At 44.8% G+C, this 16,304-nt stretch overlaps 1 protein-coding gene across 2 annotated transcripts in view; it reads left to right on the top strand.

The window, feature by feature from the left end:
• Positions 1-16,304, top strand: part of SMOC1 (SPARC related modular calcium binding 1) — a 167,231-nt gene that overhangs the window by 63,564 nt on the left and 87,363 nt on the right. For both annotated transcript variants that reach the window (XM_054027263.1, XM_054027265.1), the window contains exon 3: positions 1,466-1,578. In XM_054027263.1, the coding sequence (XP_053883238.1) occupies positions 1,466-1,578 (113 nt within the window). The remainder of the gene's footprint in view (positions 1-1,465; positions 1,579-16,304) is intronic.

Raw genomic sequence — 16,304 nt, forward strand, 5'->3', positions numbered from 1 at the left:
TATGCATGCATGCATGTATGTATGCTATAGCCATTTGTTCAGTGGGGTCTTAGATTTGACTTGTAGACTCGTTGCTGTGGAGATTCTCTTCTGTACATTTACACTGTGTCTAGTAGAATGGAGCCCCAATCCTGATCACTGGCTTTGCAGCACTTTTGTAATACAAATATCAAGCAGAGGATCAGATCTTGCCATCCTTTCCCTGAGAAGCATCCTGGAAATGGGGATCCAGGGTGGGGGCAGTGCTATTCCATATACATAAGGGTGGCCAAATCATATCTGTTCTGCAGAGCCAGTTGAGTAAGAAGCTGCAGTTTTCAGTCCTCTTCCAAAACCTATCAGCAGCGCTGTAAGAGCGTTTTTTTTTTTTTTTTAAATAAATGTAAACACTAACATAATACTGTGCCTTTGCAGGGCAGAGGGAAGTTTTCTTTGTGACCCTGCAGGTGATCAGCATAAGGCTTATCAAGTATAATATTTGTTTGCCCTTTATCACAGGATAAGCTGGGCCTATGAGGGGTTGAGGTTCCAAATGCTGCCATCACCTGATTCAAGTACTGGCCAGAGTTGAGGCCTTAACTCCTCAGCTCACCCTGTGACACTTCCCTTAGCAACAGGTTGACTGGCCTACACCTGATGCAGGAGGGACACATTGCACCCCACCCTCCAACCAGATTGTACTCCATGCAGGAGTCCCCCCTTAAGAAAGGAAGCTAGTGATAGCACATCCTTGCCTGAGAGGCTGTTATGGAAGAGGGCAACTTCAGTTGGCCGCTAGTGCTGTATTGGTCTTACTGGCAGAAGCTGCCTGGGGGATGCGCTCAATTGGAACATCCCCTGCTGCAGCTTTGGTTACACCCCTTCTGCTGCCAGCATTGCCGGATACTGGACCTGTGCTGGCTAGCTCAAGTCCATCCAGAGAGAAGGGGTTAGGAGTGTCTTGCACTCCTCTGCCACCTCTGGTGGACCTTCAACCACCACAGACCTTGACTCTGGCATTTGTTAGTAGAGGCCAATGTCCCCCGGGGTAAATGTAGCCAAATGTTGTTGCCTATAAAATTTGCCACTGCTTATAAAAGTGTGCAGTGGCTGTTACTTTGAGCTCCTGGATCCTCCTTCCAGGAGATGTTAAATTGCCTAATGATTTCAAGTATCAGAGGGGTAGCCATGTTAGTCTGAATCTGTAAAAAGCAACAGAGGGTCCTGTGGCACCTTTAAGACTAACAGAAGTATGGGGAGCATAAGCTTTCGTGGGTAAGAACCTCACTTCTTCAGATGCAACTTCCTCTGTTGCTTTTTGCCTAATGATTGTATTTCTAATGTATAGATAAAGATAGTAGGGGAAAAAAAGTCTTACAACATGGTTTCCCATTGCATCTTTGCACAGCTGAATGTAGCCTCTAGCTATCTTCTGGGGAGCCTGTTGATACTTAAAATCAGAGTGGATTTTTGGTTCCCTTTGCAGATGCTGGCCAAAGTAAGTGTCGATTAGAGAGGGCTCAGGCCCTGGAACAGGCAAAGAAGCCCCAGGAAGCGGTCTTCATTCCAGAATGCAATGAGGATGGATCATTCACACAAGTAAGACTTCAATCAGCCTATGTCTGTTCCTGTTTCCTCTGGCTGGAAGGAATTCTCTACTAGTATCTGACCAAAGGGAAATGATGACAAAGGTGGCAAAAATATACAATGGTGGGCAATCGCCCCCACTGACTTGGAGTTCAAAAGTCCTTGCCAGTTGATAGCTGTTTGGCCTGTGCAAACATGGTGTTGGTCACTCATGAACCTAAAGGACAAGCCTATTCACCATGACTTGTGTTAATTAGCTCTCTTGTTAAATTCTTGGTGTGTGCTGGAACTTAACATGCTATGAGGCTGAGCTCCATGGTCATTCCTCCAAGTTAGGGTTGAGGCTCGCTGACAAGACAGTGTGGGACAAGCTTCCTCTGCTGCTGGTCATACTGTGCCTGTTCTGGCAAAAGAGGGCTAGTCTCCAGAGCTGTCAACTCAGCATCTTTCATTGGCATTATATTCACTTACTTGTAAGGAGGACTAACCCCTGCTTTATTGCTTTAAAATCCTAGATCATGTGGGAGTGAATGGTGGTGGGATTTCCAATGTTGTCTTCTGGTAGGTGATGAGGGAACAGGCCTATCCAGTAATGGTGCCTCGAGTATCCAAATATGGGATATTCTCCTCTTGCTAGACCTGAGTGTGCTAGAATTGCAGATTGTCTAATAGGCAAAAGGAAAATGCCTTAATTTAAGAAGCCGGCTTGGGAAAGTGCCAGCTTGGGAAAGCACCTGCTTCTTACTACTTAAAGCTTGACAACCTTCAGGCTTATGGTGAAATGAGTTTGGTAACAACTTATTCACAGTTTCAAAGATCAACCTTTCCAAATGGTTGAGCAGGGAGTGTTGCTACCAGCTTCCATTGCCATTCCAAACAGTTGCCCTTAACCAGAGGGAAGGCTGCCATAGTGTGGATTTTCAGGGGAAGAGTGGTTTGGGGAGACTCCAAGGGTAAAAAAAAATTTAGTCTTGATGCTCAGCTCTCTTCCACTCCAGGCACTGGCATGCCTGTTGCAGTGGCCACTCATGGGAGCTGTGTCACACACTAGTGGCTAGGGAGGTAAAAGGGAGTCATGTGCAGTTTTCTCCTGAAGCTGGGTAAATGGGAGAGGTGAATAGTTTATTGGACTTGGCACAGGGCTCTAAGCCAGCCATTGGAGGCTCCAATCCTGTCTGACTTTGCCCAAGTTGCACAACTCCTCTGCATTAGTTTCCCCCTGGGTAAAATTGGGATAGAATTTCCCTGCTACATAGTGAATTCATTACTCCTCAAATCCCTATGGGTATGTCTACACTATGAAATTAGGTCAAATTTATAGAAGCCAGTTTTACAGAATTGTTTTTATACAGTCGATTGTGTGTGTCCCCACATAAAATGCTCTAAGTGCATTAAGTCGCCGGACCGCGTCCACAGTATCAAGGCTAGCATCAACTTCTGGAGCATTGCACTTTGGGTAGCTATCCCACAGTTACCGCAGTCTCCGCCACCCATTGGAATTCTGGGTTGAGATCCCAATGCCTGATGATGCAAAAACAGTGTTGCGGGGGGTTCTGGGTACACGTCGTCAGGCCCCTCACCCTCCGTCAGAGCAATGGCAGACAATCGATTCGCGCCTTTTTACCTGGGTAACCTGTGCAGACGACGTACCACGGCAAGCATGGAGCCTGCTCAGCTCAGTTACCATATTTCATCTGGGTGCCAGCAGACGTGGTACTGCATTGCTACACAGCAGCAGCTAATTGCCTTTTGGCAGTAGATGGTGCAGTATGACTGGTAGCCGTCATCATCGTATTCCTCAGTGAGTTCGGTCAGAGGCATCTGGGCAGACATGTTTTGTCTCCTGGAGACTCAGGCCTGCCGGCAGTCCTATTGAACAGTCTTGACGATGATGGCTAGCAATCGTAATGCAGCATCTGCCAAGCACCCAGAAGATGCCGATGGCTATCAGTCATGCTGCACCGTCTGCTGCCAGCCTAAGATCTAAAAGATGGACCAGATTTGTTCTGTATTCATTTGCTTCCCCCTCCCTCCGTGAAATCAACAGCCTGCTAAACCAGAGTTTTGAGTTCAATCTTGGGGGGGCATTCTGTGTGACAGTTGTTTGTGTTTCTCCCTGATGCACAGCCACATTTGTTGATTTTAATTCCCTGTAAACTGTCGTCACTCGCCCCTCCTTCCGTCAGACAATAGTTTCGTGCCTTTTTTCAGCCCAGACGCCAAAGCACTGGGATCATGGAGCCCGCTCAGATCACCGCGGCAATTATGAGCACTATGAACACCACGCGCATTGTCCTGGAGTATATGCAGAGCCAGAACATGCCAAAGCAAAACCAGATGAGGAGGCGATTGCAGCGCCGCGACAAGAGTGATGAAGAAATTGACATGGACATAGACCTCTCACTAAGTACGGGCCCCAGCAATGTGCAAATCATGGTGTTACTGGGACAGGTTCATGCCGTGGAACGCCGATTCTGGGCCCGGAAACAAGCACAGACTGGTGGGACCGCATAGTGTTGCAGGTGTGGCTGCAAAACTTCCCAGTGGCTGCAAAACTTTCGCATGCGTAAGGGTACTTTCTTGGAACTTTGGGACTTGCTTTCCCCTGCCCTGAAGCACCAGAAAACCAGGATGAGAGCAGCCCTCACAGTTGAGAAGTGAGTGGCGATAGCCCTGTGGAAACTTGCAACGCCAGACAGCTACCGGTCAGTCGGGAATCAATTTGGAGTGGGCAAATCTACTGTGGGAGCTGCTGTGATGCAAGTAGCCAAAGCAATCACTGAGGTGCTGCTACGAAAGGTAGTGACTTTGGGAAATGTGCAGGTCATAGTGGATGGCTTTGCTGCAATGGGACTCCCTAACTGTGGTGGGGCGATAGATGGAACCCATATCCCTATCTTGGCACTGGAGCACCAGGGTACCCAGTACATAAACCACAAAGGGTACTTTTCAGTGGTGCTGCAAGCACTTGTGGATCACAAGGGATGTTTGGCCAACATCAATGTGGGCTGGCCAGGAAGGGTTCATGACGCTCGCGTCTTCAGGAACACTAATCTGTTTAAACAGCTGCAGCAAGGGACTTACTTCCCAGACCAGAAAATAACTGTTGGGGATGTTGAAATGCCTATAGTTATCCTTGGGGACCCAGCCTACCCCTTAATGCCATGGCTCATGAAGCCATACACAGGCAGCCTGGACAGGAGTCAGGAGCTGTTCAACTACAGGCTGAGCAAGTGCAGAATGGTGGTAGAATGTGCATTTGGCCATTTAAAAGGTCACTGGCGATCATGACTGACTCGCTCAGACCTCAGCCAAACCAATATCCCCATTGTTATTGCTGCTTGCTGTATGCTCCCCAATCTCTGTGAAAGTAAGGGGGAGACCTTTATGGCGGGGTGGGAGGCTGAGGCAAATCGCCTGGCTGCTGATTACGCGCAGCCAGACACCAGGGCGATTAGAAGAGCACACCAGGAAGCGCTGCGCATCAAAGAAGCTTTGAAAAACAGTTTCATGACTGGCCAGGCTACAGTGTGAAACTTCTGTTTTTTCTCCTTCATGAAAACCCGCCCCCTTTATTGACACAATCTCTGTAAGGAACCCACCCTCCCCCTTCCCCCAGCTTGCTTTCAAAGGAAATAAAGTCACTATCGTTTAAAAAATCATTTAGTCTTTATTAATTGATTATAAAAAGAGGGAGTTTGCGAGGAGGATTGGAGGGAAGAAAAAGGCCACTAAAAAAAGGTTAAAAAAATGACAGCCTTTTGCTTGGGCTTGCTTGAGCCTCCCTCCCCGCATTCTTACATGTCTGGGTGAGGAGGCTATGGAACATGGTGAGGGGGGTTATACAGGGGCTGTAGCAGCACTCTGTTATCCTGCTGCCGTTCCTGAAGCTCCACCAGACGCCGGAGCATGTCTGTTTGCTCACGCAGCAGCCCCAGCATTGCATCCTGCCTCCTCTGATCTTCCTGGCGCCACCTCTCATCTAGAGCATCCCTCCTGTCCTCACATTCACTAGCATCTTTCCTATACTTTGAAACTGTGTCCTTCCACTCATTCAGATGAGCGCTTTCACTGTAGGTGGATTCCATGATTTCCGCAAACATCTCGTCTCGCATCTTCTTTTTCCGACTCCTTATCTGAGATAGTCTTCGGGACAGAGGAGGGAGGCTTGAAAAATTTGCAGCTGCTGGAGGGAGGGGAAAAAAGGAGAATTTTTTAAAAAGATACATTTTACAGAACAATGCTTATACTCTTTCACAGTGACCAACACTATTCACATTACATAGCACATGTGATTTCTGTGCAAGGTCGCATTTTGCCTCTTAATATTGAGTGACTGTGGCTTTGCTGCTAGAGATCAGACGCAGGTCCGGGCAACAGAATTCGGCTTGCATGTGGCCATGGTAAGCCATTGACTTTCGGCTTCTGCACCCTCCTTTCCCACATACCAAGCAAAGCCCGTTGAGTGCTGCAGTTTTCCTGTTAACCTTCAGCAGCAGAAAACAAACTAAGCCCCCCCCCCCCATCCAATTCTCTGGATGATCGCTTTATCCCTCCCCCCACCACGTGGCTGGTATCAGGGAAGATCCCTGCTAGCCAAACGCGAAAAGCTCAGGGCCAATTCCCCTCCCCTCACATCCTCTCCCCTCCCACCCCCCCCCACGCTTCGCTAACTGCAGGGAAGGGTTTCTTTTCAGCCACAGGCAAACAGCCCAGTAGGAATGGCCACCTCTGTCACCTTAATTAAATTCCCGTATTTCAACCAGGTTACCATGAGCGATATCACTCTCCTGAGGATTACACAGCGAGATAAAGAACGGATGTTGCTTGAATGCCAGCAAACACCGGGACCATACGCTGCCAGGCTTTGTCATGCAATGATACCAGATTACTTGCTACTAGCATGGCGTGGTCAAGTGTCCTACCATGGAGGACGGAATAAGGCTGCACTACCCAGAAACCTTGTGGCAAGGCTTCTGGAGTACCTCCAGGAGAGCTTCATGGAGATGTCCCTGGAGGATTTCCGCTCCATCCCCAGACACGTTAACAGACTTTTCCAGTAGCTGTACTGGCCGCGAATGCATCCCAAGTCCTCAAGGCAAAGTAATCATTAAACGCTTGCTTTTAAAACAAGTTTTATATTTTAAAAGGTAAACTCAGCTGAGGTCCCTTCCATGGAGTCATGGTCTTGGATACTGGGTTGGGAGGGTACTTCAGTCAGGCTGAGAAAAAGATCCTGCCCGTTGGGGAGAACGGAGTGCTGTGTGCTCTCCGTAAGCTTGTCATCGTCCTCCTCCTCTTCCCCGTCTGCAGAATCCTCAGGTGTAGGTGCTGAGATTACCCCCGCCTCGGAATCCACAGTCAGAGGTGGGGTAGTGGTGGCGCCCCCTCCCCCCCCCGAACTGCATGCAGCTCGGCGTAGAAGCGGTATGTCCGCGGCTCTGACCCGGAGCGACAGTTTGCCTCCTTTGTTTTTTGATAGGCTTGTCTTAGCTCCTTGACTTTCACGTGGCACTAATCTGAGTCCCTATTGTGGCCTCTCTCCATCATGCCCTTGGAGATTTTTTTCAAAAGTTTTGGCATTTTGTCTTTTTGAACGAAGTTCTGCTAGCACTGAATCCTCTCCCCATATAGTGATCAGATCCAGTACCTCCCGTATGGTCCATGCTGGTGCTCTTTTTCGATTATTGGCCTGCATAGTTACCTGTGCTGATGAGCCATCTGTCGTTACCTGTGCTCTCCACACTGGGCAAACAGGAAATAAAATTCAAATGTTCACGGGGCTTTTCCTGTCTACCTGGCCAGTGCATCAGAGTTCAGATTGCTGTCCAGAGCAGTCACAATGGTGCACTGTGGGATAGCTCCCGGAGGCCAATACCATTGAATTGCGGCCACACTAACCCTAATTCAAAATGATGATCTCTATTTTGGTGTTACTCCGCTCGTCGGGGTGGAGTACAGAAATTGATTTTAAGAGCCCTTTTTATTTTGAAATAAATGGCTTTGTTGTGTGGACGGGTGCAGGGTTAATTCGATTTAACGCTGCTAAATCCGAATTAAAGTCCTAGTGTAGACCAAGCCTTACTCCAAACAGGATAACCCCTGCTGGCATCCTGCCCCTGCAATCTTCTGATTAGCATTTTGCTCAGACTGTAAATGAGGGTCCATTGTGAACAATACAATACTCAATTTGCATATGACCAGCCAGAGTGAGATAAGTCTCTCTTCTCCCATGCCTGCTAGGGGTATGTGGTTCACCTTTTGGTGACTTGCTTTAACTTACAGATCTAGATAACAATTTTTAGTGTGTGTGTGTGTGTGTGTGTGTGTGTGTGTGTATACATAACTCTTCACATGTTCCTACAGACATCTCACAATGATTATGATGGTCAGTGTGACTTTGTCACATACGTCTCTAATAAAAGTCTTTCTCTGGCAGACTAGTAGATAAACGCCAGAACCAGGGAATCGCTAACTCTAATGTACCCCTGTGCCCTCTGGCATCAAGAGGTCCTTTGGTCGCAGTGATGTTATGGAATACAGGGGTATATTGGGAGAGCTGCAGGAAGGACCCAGGATTGAAATAGTAGAGGCTGCTGTAGACCAAGATTGAGCTGCCTTTCCAGAGCTATGTGAAGGAAGATCACACACAGGATACAGCTGCTCTATCCCTTGCTTGCTTAAGCCATTGCTATATTCTCCTACTTCTCCAAAGTCCTGGGCTAGTGTCCTAGCCACTGGGAAATCCTCCTTAATCATGTGTGAGATAAGTGTGGTTTGCTGGGAAGGAGGCAATTGAGACCAAAAGAGGGATTTCTTCTGTTCCCTGAAGCACTGTTACAAGAAGGACAGTGGGCTCAGATGACTTGCATTCATTACTGTTGCCACAAAGAACTTCAGAAAACCCTTCTCTGATGTTCTGGGCTCATCTTTCAGACAAAAACCATTTGTTTCCTCTCCAGAGTCTAGGGCATTACAACCAGAGGTGAATGAACCCACCTTGACATTGAGGTTCAGTCACAAGCTATCCAGATTTTTGGACACGTGTCTGAGAGCAATCTGAAAGTTGAGTGCTTCCAGAGAGCCCAGAAATACCACAGGAACAGTCTCACATCATTTCAGTACTTAAGGTCCTGGGCCCATTTGGAACCCAAAATGCAGAGGGACTAAAAATGGAAAATTAATGGTTAAGAAAGTGGAAAATTCATCTGAAACTCAAAAATTAACCAAGGTCGTTCTAGCTTTTAGTTCTGATTCACCTATCGCTAATCACAAGGGAAGGTGTAACACACAAGGTCAGAAAGCAGAGTTGCTTTGAACAAAACCAATGTTTATCACTTTCCTCCCAGGGGTCCAGTTAGACTCAGTGGTAATCAGGAGGGCATCAGGTAGTGTCTCTCCTCTACTTGCCTGCTGTGATCAAAACAAGTCCACACTACCACCATTTCAACCTTACCATGTGGGTAAATTATTTCCCATCACAATAGCTGTCAACACTTAACCCAGTGTAGTACAACCAGGCTGATGAAAGGTAAGTTTTATTCACAACACAATGTTTGATTTGATTTAATTGCTTGCAATTGAGAATTAATTCATGTTGGGCAAAGTTGTATGTTACTTTAAAGAGGTTTCTATTTCCAGTATTTTTTTGTGTGTGGTAATTCCTTTTCAAGCTGTATTTAACCTGCTGTGATCTTCCTAAACAATAGACTGTACTGGGTAATCTGTACTTTTTTGCTGCTTAGTGACATAGGGCTTGTTGCCATGGGCTCAGGGAGAATTACATTCTTCATAGTTTTCCCCAAGCAGGTTTTCAGAAAAGGTGGTTGAGGTTTAAACAAAATCAATTACAGACAAACGAAAGTGAATGTTACTAATCACATTGCTGCTTTGGGTGCATGGCTCAGTGTGGCTTTTCATGACATGTCTCGTTTTGTCCCTTCTGTGTCCACTGTCAAAGTTGGACCCCTTTACTTGGCAAGCTGGCATTCATGTGGTTGACCGCAATCCCAGAAGAGCAGCATTTTTTTTCAGTGCATTACTTTACTTGGAGTTTCTTCTTTCCAAGAAGCAACTGCTGGCACAGTGGTCTACCAGCCTTGCTGTGGTACAGAGTGTGCTCTTAAATCTAGTGCTTCACATATGCTTTTCTTAAAGTGACCTGAGGCTTGGAAGTTAAGCTGATACTGATTGTCAGGAATGTCTTTTGCTCATGTTAAGCAAGCTCACATTCTAACATCCTCCTATATAAGGCTGATTTGATAGAACACATTTTTGTACCAGGGGTTCCTGCACAGTAACTTTATTCCTTACTAAACTAGCCGTTCAGACAGGACTTCTGCATATTGCTTGCCCCTTTGAAGGGTGTTGTATTACAAAAAGGGAGTGCCATCTCTGATTCCTTTCCCTAGGGATGTCAAAATATTGGACCCCAATTCTGCAAGATACTGATCAACTCATGCGAAGTACTGAATGAGTATCCTCTGCTCCCAATGACTTCTGTGGGAGCAAAGAATGTTCAGGACCTCACAGGGACTGAGCCCCAATTTTGTAGCATTTCTGATAGATAGCTTCTTCAGAATCCCCAACAGTAGAGCATTCCACACTCAAGAGCAGTTTCCTGAAGCAAACCAAAGACTATAGATCTCACTGTGGTCACATGTTGAGTATTCCTTACTTCTGTTTGGTATGCATTGTGTAGGAAAGATTGCAGTGGTTTTATTACCAGTGAGAGGTGTTGTGGCTTCAAAAAGGATGTTGGAAAAATCTGAAGAGGATGTGGAAAAGAGCTACAATAATGATTTGAAGTCTGAAAAACATGCTGTGAAGGGTTCTCTTCTCCCCTCCCCCCCAGGTGCCATCTAGAACTGGAGTACCACTGAGTCCACCTGACCCATTAGCCTGGGCTCCCTTTACACTGTACTGCCGTGACAGGCTCTCAAGCACACAAAGGTAGGGACACTCAGCTGCAGCTTCACACAGATGCTGAGATCAGCTCTGCATGGGAAGGCTCAGCTAAGGAACTGCCCAGTTACTCAAGTGCACACTCCCCTTTGAAGGGTAAACACACAATTCTATAATCTTGTGCTGCACAGGGAACTGTAAAGTCTAAGCTCATGAAATTCGCTTCCTCCCTCAATGTGGAGGAAGATATGCAACAGCTTTGTGTCCTCAGTTAGGATTTCCACACACTGGTGTTTAGACACAATAAAAACACATTGATTACAAAAGAGATTTTTAGCGATTATAAAGTATAGCAAACCGATCAAAGCAGATTACCTAGCAAATAAAACAAATGCAATCTAAGCGTAATATACCAAAGAAATTGGATATGTATAGCAAATTCTCACTGTAAATGTTTTTAGGCAGATTGCAGAGATTCTTGAAGGCAAGCTGCACTTGCTTGCAGGTTAAAACTCTAGGTATTCCTTTCACAGGCTAGAAATCCCTCTAGCCTGGGTTCAACCCTTCTCCCACAGTTCAGTCCTTGTTTCTCAGGTGTTTCCCTGACCAAAGGAGACTCTTGGAATCAGTGAAGAACCAAGATGATGTCACTCCCCTGCCTTAAATAGCTTTTGCATATGGCGGCAATCCTTTGTCTCCCAGTTTTACTTCTTACCCCTTTCAGTGGAAAAACACTGGTATTCTATGATGGAGTCCAGTACCAGGGGACTTGGTGACATGTCTCTGTAGGGCCATAGCAGCCATGACTCGGAGGCTGTTTGTAGCATCCTCAGGAAAGCTCCCCAGTGAGAGATAAGCATTTTATCAGACCTATTGTTCTTCCTAATGGCCCTTCCCAGCCAACCATCTTGACTGATTGCATTCTGTCTAGTGGGCATTCCCCAGGTATAAACACATTTGAAATAGATGCATAGATAATATTTTCTAACTTCAGATACCAAAATTATATATGCATACAAATAGGATAATCATACTGAGTGAATTGTAACCTTTTCAATGATATCTTACATGATCTAACTTGTATAAAATACATCAATTATGCCATAATTATATATAATATTACTATGAAGAATATGGGGCGTAGTGTCACACATGCCTCCTAGTGAAAGACTTGAGTTCAATCTATTCAGTTCACCCAAGAGAAAGTTAAAGGTGATTTTGATACGTCTTCAAGTACCTACATGGGGGAGGATTTCTAATGATAGGTAGCTCTCTAAACTAGCAGAAAAAGGCATAATGAGATCCAGTGATGGGAAACTGAAGCTAGATAATATTCAGACCAGAAATCAGATGCAAGATTTTTAAAGTGAGTAATTAACAATTGGCAGCACTTACCTAGGATGTGGTGGATTTTTCCATCACTTGAAGGCTTTAAATAGAGACTGGATGCCTTTCTAAAAGGAATGCTATAGCTCAAACAGAAGTTATGGTCTTGATGCAGAAATTTTTGGATGAGTTATATGGCCTGCATTATACAGGAGGTTAGACTAGATCTAATGCTCCTTTCTGGCCTTAGTAATCTATGAATCACTGTAGACCATCTTTATAGCTGGTTTTACAGTATCTGTTAGCAACATCTGAATAAAACGAACTGGCACCATGTGTGTGTGCGGGCGTGTACACCACATGTATTGAGTAGCTTCACTGTACATTCTCTGCCTTTACAATGTGCTCTGAAAACTGCAATTGTTTTCTTTTCTTGTGGAAATGTTGTTCTGAATGTAAAAGGAATGTTTTTCTTGCCTCTCTCCCCCCGCTCCTCTTATTATTGAATGAGCCAGGAAATGTTTGGTTTTTGTTTCTAATCTGCTATTGGATATGAAGCAGTTATCAAACGCCCTGTCTGAACAGCAGTCACTGTGTCGTCTGAACATTGTGTGTTTTTTAGTGCAATGTTGCTCTGAGCTGTTCCTACTCCATATTGGGCACCCCAGTGCTTCTTATAAGAAACTTCTGTTTTCCCTAACCCCAAAAGACTGGTTGAAGCTAACCCAAAACTACTGTTCAGCCCCCTAATATCTACTTCGCACATGCGACTAACTCCTCTCCCATTTCCAGTTTATCTTGTGGCAAACTGCCCCTTGATTCTCCTTTGTCAAATCCATTGTGAAGGAGTGATCCAGCCAGCTTGTTAAAAGATTTTTAGAATGGTTCAGAATCTCATTCTGGCAACTCCAGTATGGTATTGAAGGGATTCCCAACAATAGCTTCATTCTCTGGACAGGAATTAAGAGGCAGAGGAGCCTGCCAGTGACTACAGTTTTAATGTTTTCATATTCTAATGAATTTGACAAGGGCAGGAATTTATTCATGGGGCCAGTAGCTGGAGTGTTAGCTTCTGTTTGATTTCACACATTGTACTGAGCAGGGGTGGGGAGGAGGATAGAGGGAGCCACTGTAGCACTTTAATTAATGTGGGTAACAATGATAAAGCAATTTTTGTTGGGTGCATCCTTCCTGCTTTTCATTCGTCAATCAAGGCATAATGGAGATGGCATATCCCTTACTCCTGAAGAATAGAAATTGCGTCCTCTTGCCTAATTACTAAGTCAGGTAGGAGCAGGCTTCCTTTTTTAAAGTTAATTTATAGTAAATAGCATAGTCCTGAAAATCTGTAAAGGCCTTGTTGGGTTCAATCTCTTTCCCCCTCAGACATTCCATATCATATCTGCTTGGGGTTTATAATTTAAAATGTTCAGCTGTCAGCCACACAGATTCACGGTGGAGTCTGAAAGTTCAGCTGTATCTCTGACTCCCACATCTTCACCAGTAATGAAGATTCTGGCTGGAACTTAACTAACAACTTTGTCAATGCATGAGACAGAACAGGATCCATTGCTGTCCCCAATAACTGTTGATTTTCAAGGCTGAGGGGAGCAAAAAGGAGCTGAACTTAAAATGTTTCCAATAAAAGTGGATGATACTGAACATTTATAGGAAGATAACACCCAAATTCGATTCTGCAGTTCCACAAGAAGCCCATCTGTGGTGTAAGGTCAGTCTCTTTCTGGGAAACTTTTTTTATTAAGGCAAAGTTACCATAACATGTTAATGCTTTTTCTGACTGACCATGTTGTGTAGTCTGGCCATTGTGATTCACCCATAACTATCCCTCACCCTGCACAAAGCTGTGGATTAGATTTAAATAAACATCAAAAATTCAGATACCAATTGGAAAATCAACAACTGTTTGGAAAGCATAAAGAACTCTCAAAATTCCTGAGATGCAGGAGTTAGATAAACATTTCTAACCATCACCTGGTTTGATTGGGGGGGGTGGGGGTGGAAGCTGACCTTTTCCAATTACCTGCCATTAGAAATAGTGCTAGACCATCTGCTTTCCTACCTTCCCTATAAATACTGAACATAGAAATATAAGGTGAGAATGAGATGGGTTAGATTCTTCCAGGCTCATAATTGCACTCTTTGGGTGCTGGACCAGCATTGTTCTGACCCCTAAACATTCTGTGGTCAAGTCTAGTGTCCTGGACCTTAATCTCCCAATGTTATGGTTTAGTAAGCTTGAGATTTCTAAAATGTCTGTTCTCAATTTCCTGGGCAGTTGTCCGAGCCCCATGCATGAGGGGGTAAAAGAGGCATAGATGAGCCCAGTATCCGCTAGTGAGAGCCATGGAGCATGGCACATAGTCTCAGTGCAGCAGCAGGAAGCTATCCAGGGTGCAATGATGGAGAAGCAATGTGATGCAGTGGTGCCTACCCTTGAGATTTTTATCATGAGTCCCATGACGTATGGTGTACTTCAAGCCCTGGCTCCTGGAGATGTGATTACACGAGGCTTTCAGCGTGATATTTTAATGAAAGTTTCCAGCCCATTGTGGAGAAAAGCTTGAAAATGTGACCCCAGGGTCTCACAAACTCATACAGAAGGCAAAAAAATGAACTTCAACTTTTTAAATTCTCATGATATTTGGGGGCCTGACTTATGATTTTTTTGAATATTTGGAGTTGGCCATACTGCTCTGTGACAACATCAGACAGCACTTCTGCCAGCACGAGGAGCCCTTAGCCATCCTGACCCCCCTGGAAACAGGAAAGAGGCCAAAAATCAAAGGGGGAGGAAAGAAAGTAGAAATTGGGAAGAATAATGGGAACAAGGGGAAGAGCCTAGTTGATGTGATGGTGCTTCCTTTTCATGGATGGGGCAATTGACAAGACCACACATGGGGGCCCTGTTTGTTCTTTTCCTGAGCTCATGTAGGGCCTGAGCCAAAGCCTGTTCAAGTCAATTGGTCTCCATTGAGGTCAATGAGCTTTGGATCAGGGCCTAACTTCTCTGTGTGGCCTGGCTCATGGCCACTAAGCGACCTGACAGAACAGGTGGATGATTAGAAAAAGTAGAATCAGTTTGAAAGTTTCATAATTTATTTTTAAAAATCCTCTAATGAACGTGACACCTATAGGGGCTGCATGATTGTGTGGCATGAAGGAGTTTTATCAGCTCATTTGGGCATAACTCACCCTTGGATAATTCAGTCACCCCAAATTTATGCCAATAAACAGCTTATACAACACCATTATATATTCAGTATTTTTGTGTGAATTGTAGTAAAACAAACACAGCCACTTAAACGTCTTTCTAAACTCTCTGGCTTAAGGAATACAATGTGCTCTCAATTACACTTGCAACACCCTATTGCTCAGTTGTCCCAGATAATGCATGTGTTCAGATGCACTGTACTTCACAGAAAACATTGCATGTGCACAATTTTATATTTTTTTTATACAAGAATAAAAATATAGCAGGTGCCATTAAAGCAAACACTTAGCAAAAAATGTTATAAAACACCTTGCTGCTGTACATTCTGAGTGGAGGAACCACATGTCAATGCTGTGGTTTATAGTGCCCACTTCTGAAATAATAACTCTGCAGAATATTGCATTGCAAAAGAAAATGTCCTTGTCTATATGTAATGCCCTTGGACAAAGAATTAGAATCCCAATCTCAGTAATTCTTCTAATCCTTGGGCAAGATTTTACCGGTGGTGGTCTTGACACCAGCACCATTTAGTGTGTTTTTATGTGTGTCTCTGTGAAACACATACACCTCTACCTCGAGTATAACGCTGTCCTCAGGCAAAGCCGAGAAGCTAAAAAAATCTTACCGCTTTATAGGTGAAACCGTGTTATATCAAACTTGCTTTGATCCACTGGAGTGCGCAGGCCCGGCCCCTTCCCCCCTGGAGCACTGCTTTACTGTGTTATATCGGGTCATGTTATATCGGGGTAGAGGTGTACTTACCAAAAATAAACACAAAGTACGTTGAAAAACAAACAGTTCCTTTATACGTCAGTATTTTACTCTGGTGTAAGCTTAGAGTGACTCACAAGAATCATTACAAAGTGATGAATGGTTCATTACTTTCATGCACCATAAATGCAATCTGCGATCCATTCCATGATGTATTGGGAAGGAATAAAAGTGAAAGTGTGCAAACCGCAATAACAGTGACTAGAAATGTGTGTGCATATGCGCATGTACTTACTGTTGGTTTTGGCCACAAGATGTGGATTTGGCTTGAGGCAAAATGATTGCCTTGTAAGTTAGTATAACCCAAGACACACACAGTGCTGGGTTTATACTTGCTCTTGGATCACATTATGTGAAATATGCAAAGCCTTTTAAAAGCTGCTCATAGTCTCTGACCAAACTTGGCTACTTTAGGAAATTGGGTCTAGCTATTGGACAGGGACTACAAATGCCCTTGGTCTGAAGTGGCCCCTAATGAAGGAAGTGCAATAGTGCGTCAGTGCAA

Source organism: Malaclemys terrapin, chromosome 4, assembly GCF_027887155.1.
Source record: "Malaclemys terrapin pileata isolate rMalTer1 chromosome 4, rMalTer1.hap1, whole genome shotgun sequence".
Classification (NCBI taxonomy): Eukaryota; Metazoa; Chordata; order Testudines; family Emydidae; genus Malaclemys; species Malaclemys terrapin.